Below are 19,972 nucleotides of genomic sequence, written 5' to 3'. Positions count from 1 at the left end.
GCATTGTACTATGCCCCCCCCTCATAAATAGAACTCTAGACCTGCTCTATTTGAAAAGTGCCCTGAGATAACCTCTGTTGTGATTTGGGGCTATATAAATAAAATTGAATTGAGTTGAATTAAATTGAACTGGTGGGGACAATACAAAAGAGAGATACATGCACCTAATCCAAATCCAAATTACTATCCAAATGCAGGTCAAGTCAGTGGTCACTTGTCCTCACCAACTAAAGCAGCTTCCATTTTCTACCATTTTCCAACAGGTGGGGATGGACGTTCAATTTTAAGTCGGTATAAGCTTCCAAGATTTGACGTAGGAGCTCTTTCTTTTGTCTATTTCCAGTAGAATTTTTGAACACGTTGTTGCATCTTGCACGGGCACAACATCATCTTGGCGCAGGTGCGCAGTACAAGTGGACCGTGGTGACCCTTGAAGGTTAGAAAAGCCTGGGCGAGGAAACTGCGAGAGTGGCAGGCAGCACTTGCCACTCCATCATTGCCACCACTGAGGTGCCACTGAGCGAAAAGCCCTGAACCCCCACCTGGTCCAGCGGGGCCGCTCACTGGCTAACAGAATCCAGGTGGGAATGTGTGTGAGTCCGATTATTACCTTTATGTAATCAAGCCGTCTCATAGATATCAAGATCTCTTTTGCAAGAAAGACCTGAGATGCAGCAGCAGAAAGGAGAACGGAGATAAGACACACAACAAAACACAGGCAGTCACACACAAGGTCATACGAACAGCATCAGAAACAATTACGGACATCTCGCGTTTTAAAGGCCTCTTTAATTAGTTTTGTTTATATGGTGCAAAGTACTGGAAGGCCGTGCCTCTAAGTTCAGTGTTTATTCATGGGATATCAAAAGTTAGCTGATCTGATGAGCAGCAGTTTTAATTTTGAGGAAGAGATGTGATATACTAGCGCAGCTTTATACAAGGAACACAATATTCCTCTTCTGTAATGAAACGCAGGGCACGGTGGTAAAAACTGTGCCGAGCTCATTTTAAGTGGAGTGAGCAGCATGAGAGTAAAACGCACTAATGTGTAAACATCACTTAGATGCTGGAGCTGGTAAAGGTGAGGCTTATTTTGATTACTTTCTGAATTTCAATAAAGTCATCTATTAGCCTATAATAATACACCGTAATTCATTTGTTGATTATGTATTGTATCATTCATCTAAGTAATACCAAATGAATGTAGTGGGGTAAAAAAGTGCAATATTTGCCTCTGAATTTTAGTGTAGCAGAAGTATAAAGTGGCAGAGAAATTCAAACTCTCAAGTGGAGCAGTACAAGTACCTCAAAACTGCACTTGAGTACAGTACATTAACAAGTGTACTTAGTTACTTTCCACCGGTGAAATTTGCAAGCACAAAATACATAAAACACTCAGAACATAATCCGAAACACTACAATAAGTTTTAGACATTTCTCTTTTTCAAATGAGGATCTATAATGACACGTGATTCGTGTTTTGCGTGCGGTCCGCTCTCTTTGATGTGGAGCACGTGAACAGACGGAGGCCCCCGAGGCTCAGTCATTCGCCGAGCACACGTTCACCAAATTGAGACTAATTAGCAGGCTAGCGGACTTCATAAATATGACCTTTTATTGCAGCCAGCGGTTATTATTGTGACATTTCCCCACAGTCTGTCAGTCTACATCATGGCGTTTTCCCTGGTGAGTTAAAAAAAAATAAAAAAAATAATAAGAATAATAAAAAATAACGGAATTAAATTGTTGAATTGAAGTAGTTTGGGGGGGGGGGCACCTCTGGTGTTTCCATTTGACCTTTCGTGTCATGAAACCACCACCGACGTACTTTAAAAAAAAAAAAAAAGACTTGACACGTTAAATGAGAGTCACCAAAACTGTCGAAAAACGGGTTTTCACTTTGCCACATGTGCCCTAACCTCGAGGTCGACTCAAGGCGTGCATGCGACAGTGATTTCTCCTTCCCCCCCCCCCTCTGCAGAGAAACGACCCCCGCAGGCCGGAGAGCCCGGACTCCGAGTCCCCGGCCCTGTCCACCTGCAGCAACGCAGACATCTTCCGCAGGATGAACACCATGCTGGGCAACGCTCTGGATTTCACCGGTGTGTGCACCACACCCAACAACACCAAGGGAAAGCCAGACCTGCTCTGTGGTAAAGTTGGCATTTACTTCTCAATCTGGAGCAGGTGGACTGAGCTTCAGAATATGAACCGCTGCGGTCATGTGGGTTAGCAACTCGCAAGGGAATTAAAGGGCACGAACTGGCACATGCACCCGCAAAGGAGGCCCTCACACAGGGAAGGTAGCATGGCAATGTACATGACAGCCTGCAACATTATCAAAGACTGGTAACATAACTGGGATTAGGCAAAAAGAGGGCGCTTCAGAGGGAAGTGGAAACCAAAGAAAAACACCAGAGGGACACATAACAACAAGGTTGAGGCTGGTACACACACAAGGCTAAATTAAACATTACGTCTAATAGGTAAACATCCATCTATCTAGTCTGTGTGAGCATTGTCAAACAGAGGAGTCATTGCTTCACGCACTCGTGTCGGTGCCAAAAGTTTGCCTCAGAAAGAGACACCAAAGGGGGCAACCTCAGAAAGCAGGCGCTGGAGGAAACACACACTCAGGCCTGGAGCATGGACTTGTAACGGTTTAGTAGTTTTCCTTGACACTGGATCAATAATTGAAGTCATTGTTTTATTTATATATTTATTTTTAACTGTTGTTCACACGCCAGCATAGTAGGTGGCAGTAATGCACCTTAGCTGTGGTCGACTGGGCTGCAAAAGCAGCCAGAGAAAAAACACCAGCAAAACGACTCTTGGTTGGAAAAATACTTCATACGTCTTGTTTGGTCCGACGGTAATCACCTTAGTGTTCTTTTCATTATCAGTTCCACTGTCAATTAATCATCTAGTCTATGAAATGTCCGAAAATCATGAGAAATTTCCCTCATTTTCTCAGAAGCCCCATGTGACATCTTAAAGAACCATGTTTTGTCTGACCAACAATCCCAAAAATCAAAGATCTAATTTACAATATTAATAAAACAAGAGACACAAGATCCTTGTATTTTAGAAGCTGAAAATGAAGAATGTTTGGCTTTTTTTTTTTTTTTTTCTTGATAGGTTGATTTTGATCTTCGAAATTGTTGGAAATTTTCTGTCGATTTGACTAATCAGTGAATTGGTTAAACACCTCAGTTCTAGTAACCAGCACTAAACCTGAATTGGCCTGAAAACACCCAAGCTTTACCTGTATGTCCCCAGTTTCCTAAAATCTTCAAAGTCCCGGAAAGGAGAGGACAATGAGGTCCTGTCCTCGCAGTAGAGCTGAAGCAATTGGTCAATTGACAGAGAAATAATCGGCGACTATTTTTGATTATCGGTTATTCGTCTCACCAATTTTATGAAAAATTGGTGAAACTATGCCAGTGAGAATTTGTCATCTGTTAAACCTCCTTCACCTTATCATTATCATTCAAGTGCCAGCAGCTGATTCATGGTGCATCGCCATCTGCAGCATTGCAGCAATTCGAAGTGTTCTTTTTTTACCCCAGGAGTGACATTTGCCAAGATTTAGGCTCAGCACCCTGCCTGCGTCCTTTCCTTGTATTGTTAATTTGCTTAGGGCATGTCTGCACTTGACTACCGGACTTGTTTTTTACAAAATAAGTTTTATAATATAATGCTCTTCTCAGTTCGACGTGAGCAGCGATACAGCATAAATGTTATGTAGCTATTAAGTGCCGCAAAAGTTAAAATTGGATCTTGATGCAAACTGAGCTAAACTTCTGGTGAGGCCTCTGCGCCCCATCCACCCCAGCTTGGTGTTGCTGAATCAGGGCTGTTGCTGGAAGCTTTCCAGGCCTGGAGAGGGCAGGGAGGAGCTGGCGGTGCAAATCGCTCCGTCCTCAACATCTGATCAGTCAGCTGCTTGTGCTACAGCGGGGCTTTGCGTGCCTTTTTTTTTTTTTTTTTTTTTCTTCGATGTGTATCTTTTTTTTTTTTTTTTTTTTGTGTGCAAAAAATTAAAATTTACCAACCAATGAGTACAATGACTTACAATTAAATTAGCAGGACATCCTAATGTCTAAAGTACTTTTTAGTTAAGTCTGCTGAGTCATTCGCTCCCATCTCGCATGCTGCCTCCCACCATGCCACTGTGGCTCTGCCCCTCGCCTCCCCCCTCCCTCCCTGCCTCTGTCAGCTCGCTCAGGAAACAAGGCTAGACCCAGAGTAAGCAGCAGCAGCGGCAGTTTACGGCGGCAGCTGTCTTCCCACCGACTCAGAGACGTGCTGTGCCTACCAGAGAGGGGAGTACTTCTATAAACAAGCCAATAGCTCCGACAGGAATTTTTCATTACACAGTTGTTAGGCAAGGAGGCAGGGAGGTGGGGGGGGAAGCTGATGTCATTAGCAGGGGTGTGCGAGTGCATCAGCAGCCATGTCACATGCTGCTAGGTGGGTCAGTGATGCGGACGGAGATGCATGGCAGTTGCACCGGGCACAGAAGCAGCAGGTTAGCTCCCCCGTCAGCCAGGGTAGGGGGAGATGTGGTGATGAGTGAAGTTTTTTTTTTTTTTTTTTTTTTTTTTTTTTTTTTTTTTTTTTTTTTTTTTTAAATGAGCTTTTTCTTAAGTTTTGTGTGACAAATCTCTCCCTGCCAGTTTATATGTAATGCAGACTGAAACAGTTCTCTTCTAACACTTCCTCTCTCCTCTTATGCTACATCTCTGAACTGGATCTCGGACCGAAAAGAGTCAGAGCTGGCTGCAGTGGGCAGCAGGAGGATGCTCTTCCCCAACTGTGGTGGCATGCCTGGCTCCCAGGAGATGCCGTCGTCCAGGGGCCCACCGGGTGTCTCAGACCTGGGCCTGGGCCTCCAGTCTCTCCGTCTGTCCGGCTGGGACAGACCCTGGAGCAGCCAGGAGACGGACACGCACTCCTCCCCCTCTCAGCTTCAGACCAGCTCACCCTCCAGTAAGTACCGGGCCTTCTGGTTACCTGAATGTATTTAGGATTCACAGCAAAACCTGTGGTTTGGTCTTCTATATTTTATACCACATAATGTCCCTGAGTCAGGCTGGTGGTGGTAGTATAGTTGTTTTTCCAAAGAGTTTGTTTGCTCTCTCATGCACCCCATTTATTTGTACATGACCGTAGCTATTCTAACATCTGAGCTTGCCTGCCGTGATTTATCTAGCCCTCGTTTATATTGAAACATGTTATGGTTGGTTATTAGCAGCAGTGTGTGTCTGTGTGTGGGAACAGGCTGTAGCGTCACTAGGGAGGATGATGTGGCAGTTTTGCTTTGCTGCATCTCTAGCAATCCAGCAAGCACAAAAACAACCTAGTCCAGCTACTTTTATTCTCCCTAAACCTCAGTCAGCTTGCCCTAGAGGCTAGTTCTAAATATTTAACTATATTACCTGTTGATCACACTGATAATACCAGGATGTTCATTTTTCATGCCAAGTTTGTAGGTTTGGTCAGAAAACTGGAAAACCTAGTCCCACATAACACCGGCATAACGTGTGAACTAAGACGAAGGGAATGCTGACATTTGCGCCGTTGGACGTTTTTTTAGATGAGTCTGTCTTTAGAGAAGTACCGCCGGCTATAACTATGCCCCATTTGTCCTGACCCATTTGAAGAGCTATAGTTTTTATCGCCGCATGTCCAAACTGACCTGGCATAACTTCATTTAGAGCTTTCTAAACCGGGCCCGCAACAAAGTGGGACAGAGCTTTGAATGGGGCCTACAGCTGAATAATCCCCTCAGAGCCTCATGTTCACTGTTACAGGCCATGCAGTACATATCTGTCACAGTTGCCAGCTGAGTCTCTTGCTTATCAAGAGGAAGGAAGACGCTGGTTAACACTTAAGGGATTGCTGCTTAGCTGTCAGTGGACTCGCCTGGGAAAGGGGGTCGGACGAATTGGCCTCCAGTAATTTTGCTAAAGGGAAAGGTGTGTAGCGTCTGTGACCTAGATCGTTTCAAATAAGTCAAGTTACAAAACATCAGATGGAAAAGTGAAAATGCTTCAACTCAGGCGTTTTTAGGTTGCCGTTGGCAGATCAAGTTCCCGCTTCTACAGGCAAATTTTGGAAACTTGAGTTTGACTTGCAGCCTTTCAGTTCTAACAAATCAGCATTCGTCTGTAGATTCAGCACAGCAACCCCAAATTTCTCTTACTTTGCTCATCCAGTTGCGGAATATATTCCCTCAAAGAGGAAAGGAGGATATAAATTTTAGAAACTCGAATTAGCAGCCTCCTGACCAATCGATATGGCTCTGTAGACTCGGCGCACACATCCTTTTTTTTTTTCTCTCCAGTTTGGTCATCCACTTGCAAAACGAACTACAACAAACTAGTTGCGGGGTAATACTGCTACTTGGCCGGATCTCTCTGAAATTGCTTTTGAGTCATCTCATTCACACTGTAAACGGTGTAATTGTGCTTTTATTTTTCTACAGTGCTAGGTATACTGAACAGTCCATTCAGTAGCATCCTTGGGAAGCCCCCAGGCTACCTGCCCCCTGAGTCCATGAGCATGACTGCTGACTTCCTGGAGAAGTTCCCCGGCATGGCTCGCATGGCAAACCGACTGGATTCGAGCTCCTTTTTGGACTCTCGCTCCAGCAGTCCTGAAGACTCGGAGACCAGTGGCTTCAGCTCTGGTTCAGACCACCTCTGTGACATGCTGGTAAGGCACATGATACTTACTCTGGAACTCCTGTTTTGTGTGCTGGATTGTTAGGGGCCATTCAGGCGGGGAATATTTGTCTCAAACCGAGATGGGCTACCCACTGTGGCATTTTTACTGTGCCCACCAAATATTGAGGCTGATTGGACAGTCGGGTCACAACATGCCGAGCCGTAGCTGTATTGGTGGACTTGTCTCACAGTACAATTTTTAAGGGCGCTATTTCTGATTGACAGCCAAAGATTTCACTCATCTTTCACAATTCTTAGCTTTTGGCTTTTCAGTGTAACGGTAATTCACATCCTTCACTTTGTCCCCATGGACGGTCAATTGTCTCGACTCGTCTCTCTCTCCAGTCGACTTTGCGGATTTCCCCTCCCCTGCCTTATCTGGCGTCAAACATGCAGAAGGATCTGCTGCGGCTGGGCTCCCGCCTGGACCCCCAGGACTCCAGCTCTCCCCTGACCCCGCCATCCAGTGCCAGCCCCTCCTCCTCGGCCATTTCCCGCCGCTGGCGTACTGGCTCTCCGTGGCCTGGTGCCGACATGCTCGACCAGTCGGATGACGCATTCAGCATTGAGAGGGAGGCCCGCCTGCACAGGCAGGCTGCAGGTAAATGTAAAACACCTCACATTACTTATTTATCACTGCACTAACCTTTTTTTAGTGGGTGCCTTTTTTAAAATTTTTTTATTTTAGAGCCTAGTTTTAAGTGTACATGGCAGTTGTGGTGCCTTTTGTGTATAATGAATTCTGGCCAACCCTTTCTTCTCGACTTGTCAGCTGTGAATGAGGCCACATTCACCTGGAGCGGTCAGCTGCCTCCCAGAAACAACAAGGATCCTTTGTATTCCTGCAAGGTCTTTCTTGGTGGTGTGCCTTGGGACATCACAGAAGGTAACTGCTGCTGCCAACACACTGTCTGCTTCAATTTCAGTGCCAGACCACTTCTCTTTGAGATGCTTTTTATAGATACTTATTAGCCTAAATATTACAGTGCACTGGGTTAGCAGCCTTCGTGTGGCTGCACTTAAATCCATAATTCCATATTTTTATGGTTTAAACATGATTTTGGGATGCGACACAGGCAGGAATTGTGTTAAAATATTTCGGAAATTAGGATTATTTTATTTATTTTTTTTGGGACCTGTCACAAACCATGGTGCCTCCCAGTATTCGAGAGCTCTGACAAGGTGTTGATATGCGAGAAACCATTATTTTGAGGTCTACTTCCACAATATACGAAGATGCCTTTTTTTTACATTTCCTCTGTAGTGAGGTTTCACACGTCAGCACTAAATTAAGTGAAAACGCATTGTTTCAAATGATATAACATAGTATTTAAATATAATCAACAAATGTAAAGTTTTTTATATTTTATTTTTTAAATGGCTTGTGGGCTTAACCATTAGTGCCCATTTCAATTTTACTGGAAGTAAAACTAACTTTGGAACAACATGTCAAATGATTTTTTAAAAACAGAACAGATGTTTAATTGAGGGGGAAGGAGCTTGATACAGCAGCATGCGTGCTTTTGGATGTTCACCCTTTTAGGTAATTGTTAAAATAAATGCTTATATTGAGTCAGGCTACAACCAAAGATTAATTTCCATTTTCTTTTTTAAATTAAAAAAAAACAAAAACCTGAATTGAAATAGTTGCTGATAACTTCTGTCAGTTTGATTAAGTAATTGTCGCAGCTCCAATACTGAGTGTTTGAGCTCTGTCAGTGTTGACTTCCGTTTTAGACACCTATGTAAATTGGAAACTTGTCAGTATTTTTGCAAAGACTGGTTCTGTGTGACTAATGGTGTCCTCTGCATACATTTTGTGAACACCTTTATCCTCTCTCCCTCATCCTCTTTTTATTTCAGCTGGCCTCATCAACACCTTTAGTGGCTATGGCCCTCTGACTGTGGAGTGGCCAGGTAAGGATGGGAAGCACCCTCGCTGCCCTCCCAAAGGTAATGTGGCCAAAGGTAACAACAAGTTGGTAGGCAATTTTTCCTTTTTCTTCCTGGTTTCAGGGTGGCACTGTGGTGAGCACATGGCATGCTGGTGAGTTCGAATGTGGGTATTTAGCGATACTTAGGATGGTGGTTTATTTTTGGGCACGACTAGAGCATAAAACATGGAGCTAGAAGCAGGGAAAGGATTTAAAAAATGGCTCACAAATACATCAGCCCTGTAGTAAGTGGCAGTTTAATAATGGTTGGGTTTGGTTGACTGGAATCAACTCTCTGGTCATATTGTAGGCTCTGGTCAGCAAATGTCCTGTTAAGTGTTTGTGGGTCTACTTGCGGCTCCTCTTTGGTATTGCAGGTTTTCCGTTTCTGTTGGCACATACAAAATTGTGGCTGCCTGGATGGTTCAGTTTGTAGAATAATGAAAACATTTTTGTCCATTCTGTTCCAAAATTCCTTAAATCTTGTGATGTTTCAGGCCTCTATTAAAACTGACACATTACAAAATTGTTATTTAATGTAATGATTGTTTTTTTAAAATTTTATTTAAGTTGATCTTTACGGCAGGTGCTGCCTGAAAATTGAAAGTCAATTTGGGAGTCTAAATAAATTCACAGCATAATACTGTGGGGACCACTTTTTAAAAAAAAAAAAATAAATAAAAATATATAATATATCCTAAAGTATTTTTGCTGTATGGTTTGTAGGCTATGTTTACCTGGTGTTTGAGAATGAGAAATCTGTCCGGGCGTTGCTTCATGCCTGCTCCCAGGACCCGTTTCACCCCGAGGACAATAGAGAGTACTACTTCAAGATGTCCAGCCGCAGAATGCGATGCAAGGATGTGAGTAGAAACTGCAGTGCATGCTTAGAGTGCAGAGTTTCCGTTTATTAGATACGGAACAATATCTACGGTAATACAATCCAGCACCTAGCCTTGCAATAAATACTTTATCCACCCCAAAATATTACATACTTTTTTTTTCAAGTGTAATGTGGTGTTATGTCACATGGTTGTAAACTAATTCTTATCATACAAGAGTCTCAACAAAAGCCAAAATATTTCTCCAGTTATGATTTATTGCAGGGCTGATGTATTCGATTGCATTACTGCAGATGAGTGAACTGTACCTAACAAGCTTTGGTTTACATATCTAGAATCTGTTGAAGAGGTTTACTTGCAACAACACTGGGCACATTCAAACGGTAACATCATCAAATTTATTCAGAATGTTTCTGTACTTTGATTTTTCTGTATCTCACGTGCGAGTTGCTCCCTGATCTTCCGTACAGTAAGATTCTGTATCTGGAACAGAGCGAAATGTGTCTGTAGTGCCAAGAATCAAGCTGCTGATGACTGAAAGCTGTTCAGACTTGTGATCAGTGTTAATTTTTGCACCTGCGTTTGATTTTAGTTTTTATGCTGGCCCCACACTAGAGGATAATTGGGCAGATTTCGGGTCCGATTCGCTCCACCCAACAAGCGCGGGACTTTCCCAATTCAAGGCTGGTCTGAGCCACTTATCTCCCCAGATGAACCGCTTGTGTGAGGGGTTTACAGACATAATCTTAATGTTACTGACTGGATCAATCTCCCCGATTTGGAAATCCTGCAGTGTGAAAGGAACAGTGATGGAATATTGAGCAGAGACCCACAATAGCCTATGAGAGCGAGCTTACCGGGAAATGTCATAGCATTTGTTTTTTTGTGTATTTATTTTATTTTTGGTTTTAGTTTAAGTCAACTAAAACGAAGACATTTTAGTCCTAGTCTTCATCAGTGACATGTTCTCATTTTTTGTCGTGGATTTGTAGTTGTTGCCATCTTTGTGTACATAGACAGAGGTTACAGGTGTCTATCGCAAGGTGCCCATGTCCCTCTGGTCTGCAGTGATGCAGAGACTGGCCCAACTCAGTAAATGCAGCTGGTGTCTCCAAACTGAACAGAACCGGTCTATCTAATCTAGTAGAATCGTTCCTGCTATCCTAGAAATACTGCACCTACCTCTGCTGTGCTGAAGCTGGATTCTTTTATTTTTTAAACTAAAATTTTCCATTGTCTGGGTTTAGTTTGAGAGGAGGCGCCATATCATCGGATAACATTGATTACGGTGATCCTTGTTTAGCGAACATCTAGAGGATGATTTTAGATGGACCGCTGACATTAATCCTGGCACCTACTCACGCCGCCTGATGGCAACCCTAAAGAAAGCCGACTGACAGTAAGGTCAACAGTACCTCCATAATCACTGCGCTTGATCGTTACGTTAGGCTACCTTTTTCAATAAATGTCGGCCTGATACCTGCGTGTTTGTTTTTTGTAGTTTGTCTCAGCTGTTTTTGCTGCCGCTCATTCTCAAATTTTCAGTAGATTGTTGATGAATTTTAGTCCATAAATCTACTCCTCCCAAGAACAGGTAACGTCAGATAACATTACTGACACATAACCTTTGCAAGGTGTTTTTGTATTACGGGCAGCGCAACAGATCGAGGAGCTCAAACATCTTCTGAACAATTTTGGGCAGATGGAGGGAATTGTTTTGGTAATCAGGAGCTACAGTATGTGATTCCACAGAGGTTGTTGAATAGGACTCTCTATTAAGACATGTCCATTCATACGTCTTTATTTACATTTCATTTTGTGTCAGAGAAAAACTAAACGATAATACATTTTGTCATTGGTTTTTTTTTTTTTTTTAATTTAACGGTTACTTTTTATTTGGTACGTCTCATTTTCATCATGAAAAATAGGCCAGCAAATGTTTTTTGTCATAGTTATCCGTTGATGAAATCAATGAGATCTTAACTTATTCTCTGGTCACATTAGAAGTGAAAAGGTTAATCGATTCAGCAGATTAATTAGCAGTAGTTTTGTTAATCGATTAATTGCCAAGTCATTTATCAAGCAAATGCCAAACCTTCACTGGTTCCGAGCTTCTCAAGCAGGAGCATTTCATGCTTTGTGGGACAGAACAAGCAGATTGTTCCTGATTTTTAAATCAATGTTGCCAGTTTTAGATCATTTTATTTAGGCTTAGGTTTAAGTTTGTTTAGACTAGATGTCATTTGAGGACTTTGGTTTTTGTTAAATGACAGAACAAGGGTATCAAAATTACTGGTGCTACAAACAATACCCAGCCATGCTCTCCATCCTAGTTAAGGTCTTCATTGGGAAGAAAAAAGGAAACAAGGCTCAGTAAGTATTCTGTTAGACTCCTGTCTCGTCCCTGCTGTTTCAGGTGCAGGTGATCCCCTGGGTGATCTCGGACAGTAACTATGTCCGATGCCCTGCCCAGCGACTGGACCCCAGTAAGACGGTGTTTGTCGGTGCGCTGCACGGCATGTTGAATGCTGAGGCGTTGGCCAACATCATGAACGACCTGTTTGGAGGCGTCATGTATGCTGGCATTGACACGGACAAGCACAAGTACCCCATAGGTGAGACTCCAGGCGTTGAGTGGATTATTTTTATTTATTTATTTATTTTTTAATTCAATGACAAATGTAAAGGCAAAATTCAACTTCAGTACGAACATGCAGTTTGTAGAAATTGTGTAAGCTACTAATGCCAATATTCAAGAGTGAGTTGTCATTAGTAATACCCTTAGTACAGCGTGACCTGTGCATCTTGAGGGCATTAATCAAGTTATCCGGGTTCACAGCTTTTAAAAGGTTTTTCAGAAACAAGTAGGAATATAGGCTTTAGTCGCGTGCATAACACAATTTTCATATTTTTCTCAGTTTCAGTGGAGTTCCCATGATCAGTGTATTCACTGTACTCATGGAGGCAAAATAAATGTGTAGATTTAAACTTTGCCTATGGCTCAAATCCTCATGCCAAACTGGAAATCATTCATTTTTTTAAACATTTTTTTAACCAATCAGATCCAAACTGAATTATATCCATCTTCTTGTGCACAGGCTCTGGACGTGTCACTTTTAACAATCAGCGCAGTTATCTGAAGGCTGTGTGTGCAGCGTTTGTTGAGATTAAAACACCCAAGTTTACAAAGAAGGTAAGATGCTCTGTAATTAATCTCTGTACTTTGTTCAATTAATCATTAGTGTCTCTGCTGCTGCTGTGGAGAGTCATTGAGTGACTGTTAGTAAATGTCTTTAGTGGAAACTGTGCATAGGGCTCAAATCTGTCTTTTTAATTTAAATAAAACAAGTAAATATCAAACAAATCTACTGGTTAAAAATACCATATGCAGCACAAACTATCTTAAACCCTGTTAAGCTAATCTTTTTTTTTTTTTTTTTTTTTTGAGATGGAAAAGCTGGTTAATTAAGTAACAAAATGCAATGGACCCAAGGTGGACAATTAGCAACGGCAGCTGTTTATCTCAACAAAAGCTCATTTGCATTTTATTTTTGCCATTTTTCTAGAAATTTGAAGATTTGTGATCCATTTGGATGGAAAACCCATTGACTTACTGTGACTGACTGAGCACTCTGGCTCTTTTCTCTCAGGTCCAGATTGACCCCTACCTGGAAGACTCCATGTGTCAAGTTTGCCTTCGCCAACCTGGGCCTTTCTTCTGCAGAGACCAGGTCAGTGGAAACTCGGTTTCAACGAACATTTGTCCTGCTGGCAGCGGGGTTTTGATGATGGCTAGGGTCAGTCGGTCAGACCAGCACTTTGGCCAGTAGTTTCATCATATCTTGCTCTGATTGATCATCCCCAATCTAGATTTATGGTCCCCACAGTATTAAATATGTTTGATCTTTGAATGTATGTAAACTAAAGAAGCAGACTTGTTTTGTATCATACCGGGTCACAAAGAAATGGCTGCCCTAATTCCAAAAACTCCTTAATTCAATTTTTTTTTATTTTTTATTTTTTTTTTTTTATAAACTGGTTTTGTACTCACTTGGTGGGTTTCCTTCCACTGGCTTTAATGTGCATTTTTAACTAGTGCAAAAAACAATCTAATAGCAAATAAAAAATCTCTCACACAAGGTTTTTTTTTTTTTTTGAGGTGGAAACTCTGCTTTAAAATGCAATGGACACAAAGTGGACAATTAGCAACGGCAGCTGTTTATCTCAACAAAAGCTCATTTGCATTTTATTTTTGCCATTTTTCTAGAAATTTGAAGATTTGTGATCCATTTGGATGGAAAACCCATTGACTTACTGTGACTGACTGAGCACTCTGGCTCTTTTCTCTCAGGTCCAGATTGACCCCTACCTGGAAGACTCCATGTGTCAAGTTTGCCTTCGCCAACCTGGGCCTTTCTTCTGCAGAGACCAGGTCAGTGGAAACTCGGTTTCAACGAACATTTGTCCTGCTGGCAGCGGGGTTTTGATGATGGCTAGGGTCAGTCGGTCAGACCAGCACTTTGGCCAGTAGTTTCCATCATATCTTGCTCTGATTGATCATCCCCAATCTAGATTTATGGTCCCCACAGTATTAAATATGTTTGATCTTTGAGTGTATGTAAACTAAAGAAGCAGACTTGTTTTGTATCATACCGGGGGGGGGGAATCAAAGAAATGGCTGCCCTAATTCCAAAAACGCCTTAATTCTATTTTTTTTTATTTTTTATTCCTTTTCCTGTAGACTTGTCAGCATGACAAGATGGTGAGGTCTTGTTAAAGCAAGATGAATTTGTAGAGCACCTTAGACATGGGGCACGATAAAGTGCTTTTCATAAAGCATAGAAATAGATTAAAATAATGAACAGTCCAGTGAAGAGGTAAATAAAAACAAAGTTCAGTAAAATTAAACGGCCAACAAACCTTTTACTGCAGTTTAACTGTACTAAGCCATACCTTGGATCATGTATCAAACAATGCTGATTTTAAAATATTTAACATTGTGGTCCATTAAAGGATAGTTCTGGTTTATTAGAACACTGATCTTATTTTAGCAGCTTTGTCTACAGTGCCTGAATAATAGTAGTGATATACTCACTGGCCAAAGTTTTATATATTAAAAAAAGAAGCAGACCATTATCCAGGTTAGCAGATTTTTCCAAGCAAGCGATAAAGAGGTAAATGACATAACGTTAACTGTCTATTTAACATCTACTTTGATCCACTGTACTTGCCATAACTGTGCAGCTGTCTTGTGCAGTGAGGAATCATTACTAACATTAGGACGCGCTTGCCTTTTGCTTTGCCGCTTACTAAAGTGGTTTAGATCTCGTTTAGTCTTTTTTTAAATTTATTTTTACAACCTGATTGAGCGCAAAGACCCTGTCGGACTTCAGTGTAGCGACATCGCTGAGTTTCTATGTTTCAGCAACCAACTTGGCAAGTTAGAGTTCAAACTGATAGAAACAATGGCCAATACTACAAAATAAGATCGAGGTTGCAATAAAGCAGAATGATCCTTTTTAAATAATCACTCTGTGCTGTTGTGCGTGAATTCGGTTAGGAACACCTAGAAAGTGTTTTGACCAACATCAGAAAATGTCATTCTCCGTTACGGTTGCCTACAAATGCACTCAACCGCTGTCTTTTGACACCCCAGGCCTGCTTCAAGTACTACTGCCGCTCTTGCTGGCACTGGCAGCACTCCATGGACATCTTGAGCAACCACCGGCCCCTCATGCGCAACCAGAAGAACAGAGACTCCAGCTAGAGCAGATGGATCCGAACACTCTGGAGGGCCAGAGGAAGAGCCCCTCTCTGCGGGGCGAGGCTGCCCGCCAAGGAGAGCACGTGTGCCAGGCATCCCTCGGTACAAGGGCACCATGGCACTCCACCAGGCACTGGGGATATCACTGTAGAAAATGTTCACTTTTGCACTTGCTACATTTTTTGCTGTTGTTCACAGTGGCACTATGCACAGTGACCTTATTGGGAGCGACAAGGGGCCCTTCACACTTATGCATTTTTCCCAGACTTGTGGCCAGACAGAAAGATGGGAGTCAGCCTAAGGTTAAGAAGTGGATGAAAATGCCATTTCTTTTTTCTTTTTTGTTTACATGTGTTGCATAGTGAAGAGCAATCACGCAAGTCTCATTGCCGTTCATTGGCAAATGCCATACAGTGCCTTTAAATTTTTATTTTTTTCCCCTCCTCCCTCCCTCCCCCACCCCCAGTTGGCATCTGTTTTTCCTGTGCAAGCCAACTGGTGTTTCTTACTTTTGGGAGTTGAATGTTGGGCTTCATTTAACCAGTCGCATTTCAGACATTTTTACGCAGTTTTTTACTAATTTGTACACAAACGGTTTTAAGTCATGACATGAAAATTTTGAACAGAATTCTACCAGGCGGCTGTTTATGGGAAAACCCCCCCCTTTTTATTTTTTCCTTTTTTTTTTTTTTTTTTTCTCTCATACATTTTTTTTCTGTGGCTATTTTTCTTTTTTAATTTGCCCTCCCAAATTTCAACTGAAGGGGCACAAAATGTTGGAAGTAGTACTTTAACTTGCTTTGTTGGTCCAGTTATATTAAATGTATGTAACAATAGTACTGGATATGATTCAACTGGTAATCTATCGTTTTCTCAAACATCTGATGGATCCTGTTGAGACTAGAGTAGAATGAATGAACATTTGATTGTACATAGTTTGATTTTTGCACTTTTTAATTTGCACGTGTGGAGAGGTGGCAGTGGTTTTTAATCACTTTTGTACATCAGCAGGGGGACACGCCTATGTTACAACAGCTGCTTGTTTCCTGTTGAATGTAAGAACTTCCACTTAGCTGATGATAAATTAATCTATCAATCTATCAGAGCTTGAGTAGACCCCAGTAAATGATTCCACGCTTTCTTATCCCATTTTGCCTTCCTGTTCCAGTTGGACATAAATGCATAATAAGCTGTGTGCCAAAGACAAAGTGTCTTTTCTTTATCCATTAAGTTTTGTCATGCTGAGCTTGTTGTCCCTTAGCCCAGCTGCTTTTTAGAGTTTTGAAAGTCTACCTCATTGTGGTCTGCCAAGTTTGCTGCTACTTAAAGTTGTGGAGTATGTTCAGATTGGGCACAATAAAGGTGTTTAAGCATTACTGGCTGTGTCTGGACTCGTAATTAACATAACTGCTGTGTCTTGGCGTTCTGATCTGAGATCCTGGGCCTGTATTTACGAATTGTTCCAAAGTACCGACTGAAGAGTGAGAAGGCCGAGCGAGCAATCAAGCGACTCCCTACTACACGCAGCAAAGCGTGGAACTGACAATCAAGATGTTTAGAAAGTGACCGAATTAAAAATCGGTGTCAGATTTATGCTTGCTTTTTTAAAACCCTGCTAAATCTCAGAAGAAGCTGATATAACATCCCATCAGTTGTTCAAATGCAAACTTGCTTTAGTGTATACTGCTTCAGCTAACTTATTCAGACAGAAAACGGGGGCTTGCTCAGATTTTTCTGATCTGCAGTCAACGATCTGCTCCTCACTATATTGAGACACTTGGCGCTTTTACATCTAAAAGCATATATTTATTTTTTTCTCCAGTCAGAAGTTTGAAAAGTTCTTTACTCAAGTTTGTGAGTAGGGGTAAAATTGAAGGATAATTACTTTTCTTTTACTTAAGTCCTTCTACTTTTAGCAATTTGAGACGTATTTACGTCCACAAGTCTTCACCAAATCCCTGTGAAGGAACTGACTTGAATTTGGAAGCTGGTAAAATGTTTGCTGTCTGTGACAGATGGAGTCCTACAGTGTTGTCTATTCTGTGCCCGTACGTGTTAGTCGACTAATCACTGTGTTGTATGCAAGTTGTGCATTTTCTGTCTCTGCAGGAGCCTTATAAAGTCTGAGAATAACTAATGGCAGTCTGGGAACTACAGGATGTCACAAGGGACTGAAAGTACGATTCTCAGCCTGACACTCGATTACGGGTCAAGATCCAAAAACACTGGATCCTACATTTCTCATTGGAGCCTCAACAATTAGTTGATTAACTGATAAGTCAATTGACAGAAAAATTAATCAATTATTTCAGTTAACAATTTTTTTAGAACACTGATGTTATTCTAAATATTTGCTGATTTCACCTTTACAAATGTTAACAATCTGAAGCTTTTATTCTACATTAGTAAACTGAATATATTTGGGTTTTGGACTGAAGGTTGAACAAAAAATGACATTTGAAAACGTCACCTTGGGCTGTGGGAAACTATAACAAGGATGTTAACTTTTTTTTTTTTTTTTTTTACAGACCAATCGATTAATCAAAAACATAACTGACATGTCAATCAAAAATGAAATGATTGATTGCTGCAGTTCTGGTTCCCATCATGCAACTCTTGAGTAGAGGGATTCAGGGAATGAGGCGATGGAGCTGTTTCTCATTCATTTCCCTGATATCGCTGACAGAAAATCCTGAGGGTGAACTCAAACACATCCTCATCGAACACTTTTTGTTTTGTTTTTTTTACACCAGCTGCGTCGCGTCAGGGTCTCTGCAGTGTTCACCAAATTGAATTTAAGACTCTGAGAGACCTTTTTAATACTGCATAGAATGCAATTCAATTCCTTTTTCACTGTCATACCACTCGAAGGACGATGGAGAACAAACAATGAGGCCAATAAGATGTCACATCTTTGTCACCACTATCGAGCCGTACATAACAATAATTGCTAGTAATGCAGTAAAAACAATTAATGTGATGACCTGGAACTATGCATGGATTACCGAAAACAGGCCTCCAGTGTGTGGGCTCTGGGGACTTGTTTGACCGCAGACTTGTTTGTAGTCGTTTGGTGTCTTTCAGTCTGGGGGAGACTCTGTAGGAGGGATGCGTGGGGGCCTTCTTCGTCTCTTCCCAGGGGTCCACTGTCTCATAGTCTGTCCATGCCTGGACCGCGATAAGCGTCAGGAAACTGATGGATGGATGAACCAATTTAAAAATAATGAATTTATTCATTGAAGTCTTTGCTAAAAATTCGACATTTGTCCATTCTGAGTCAGCAGCTTCCTGGAAACTGTCTCCCAACAGCCAAAAGGTATGACTAATGAGTAATGTTGCTGTCTATGACAGGGAAGAATGAAATTTAAGACTTTTTAATACCCACTAAGGCTTTTTTCTGAGGGAACTGAATTCAACAGCTCTTAAAGACTTAAAGACCTGAAGGTAACCTGACTGTGGAGTAATAAACTTTTGCAGTGGTCATTTAACACTTTAAAGGATGTAATTTATATGCTTTAATTAAAATGATTGCATTTTCATTTAAATTGTGCATTTATTAACTTATAGTAAAAGAAAATCATTAAATTTGCCCGTTAACTATTTGCTTGTGCTTTTTTCATATAAAATTTTACATGAATAAAATTTAATTACCTTTGTGATCACTTTAAAGACAATGTGTAAAAAAATTAAGTCTAATCCACAGAGCAGCAACAGGCAGAGCCCAGGATTGTTCTTAGCAAAATTAGTTTCTTTTTATAAATACGTCATTTAAATGTAAATTTCATTGACTTATAAAAGTTGATCAATTTAATATTACTCCAGTGTTTCCTACCAAATCAGACTGTCCTTTCCAGTGCTCTTTCATTAGCTGTTCGAGTGCCAGCATGGCTACAGCGAAAGTCTGAATTTTTCTCATTAACACACTAACTTGTCACACACTGTAAGTGCCGACTGTAAAAAAAAAAAAAAATCTCTAAAATCTTGGGTGGTCGTGCGAAATCACCAGTTATTTCTGAAATTAGTTGGATTCTAAAGTCAGCGTTTAGCTTTCCTGAAGGTTTTCCAGCACAACAGTGAATCACTGCCAACTCTCACCGATGAGCGGAAACAGAACATCCCTGTGTTTTTCTAATGACTTCCATCAGTTTGACACTCTTGCCTGGCTGTGTGCATGCTATTTGAAAAATCTAACGGCTATGCAGTAGTGGAAGAAGTGCTAAGCTCATTTACTGAAGTACAAGTACCAGTAATATACCAATGTAAAAGTACTCCATTACAAGTAAAAGTCCTGCACTTTACTTAAGTAAAAGTTCAGAATTCTTCTCGGGAAAAAGGTAATAACTCTGCAGTGAAATGTGCTGATTCACTGATGTGCAAGCAGCATTTTACCGTTGTAGCTATGTGAGGTGCAGCTAGTTTTGCTATATACAGTGAGGTGGTTTAGTGCAGTGGTCCCCAACCCAGGGGTCCGGCCCCTCCGAAGGGTCACAACGTAAATCTGAGGGGCCGTGAAAGGACTGAGGGCTGGAGAGAAGAAAATAAAAGTTCTTATACACAAGTTTGCACCCATTCTTTGGACTGTGCTTCAGTACAGCACTTGAAAATATACTTAGTTGCTCTCCACCGCTCTGAGGCTTTCCTCCATTTTGCTCTTAATGTATCATTTAAAAAGGATCGTTAATCATCACTTCCTGGGTAAAA

The 19,972-nt window shown here is 41.4% G+C and overlaps 1 protein-coding gene across 1 annotated transcript; it reads left to right on the top strand.

The window, feature by feature from the left end:
* Positions 1–1,662: 1,662 nt before the first annotated feature.
* On the top strand, positions 1,663–16,647 carry cpeb1b (cytoplasmic polyadenylation element binding protein 1b). The gene is made up of 12 exons (XM_040136410.1): positions 1,663–1,686; positions 1,982–2,153; positions 4,771–4,992; positions 6,491–6,720; positions 7,077–7,332; positions 7,504–7,617; positions 8,595–8,699; positions 9,392–9,528; positions 11,924–12,122; positions 12,606–12,700; positions 13,158–13,238; positions 15,164–16,647. Exons 1-12 carry the CDS (start codon positions 1,672–1,674, stop codon positions 15,272–15,274), a joined length of 1,737 nt encoding a protein of 578 aa, XP_039992344.1. The 5' UTR covers positions 1,663–1,671; the 3' UTR covers positions 15,275–16,647.
* Positions 16,648–19,972: the final 3,325 nt, after the last annotated feature.

Source organism: Xiphias gladius, chromosome 1 (genome assembly GCF_016859285.1).
Source record: "Xiphias gladius isolate SHS-SW01 ecotype Sanya breed wild chromosome 1, ASM1685928v1, whole genome shotgun sequence".
Taxonomy (NCBI): Eukaryota; Metazoa; Chordata; class Actinopteri; order Istiophoriformes; family Xiphiidae; genus Xiphias; species Xiphias gladius.
Note: the sequence above shows the minus strand (reverse complement) of the source record. Positions and strands in the feature narration are given on the sequence as shown.

Excerpts from the sequence above, each read along its gene's own strand:
- cpeb1b (XM_040136410.1), top strand. Across the intron at positions 8,700-9,391 it reads CAAAGGTAATGTGGCCAAAG|GCTATGTTTACCTGGTGTTT; the intron begins GTAACAACAAGT and ends TATGGTTTGTAG. Across the intron at positions 13,239-15,163 it reads CTTTCTTCTGCAGAGACCAG|GCCTGCTTCAAGTACTACTG; the intron begins GTCAGTGGAAAC and ends TTGACACCCCAG.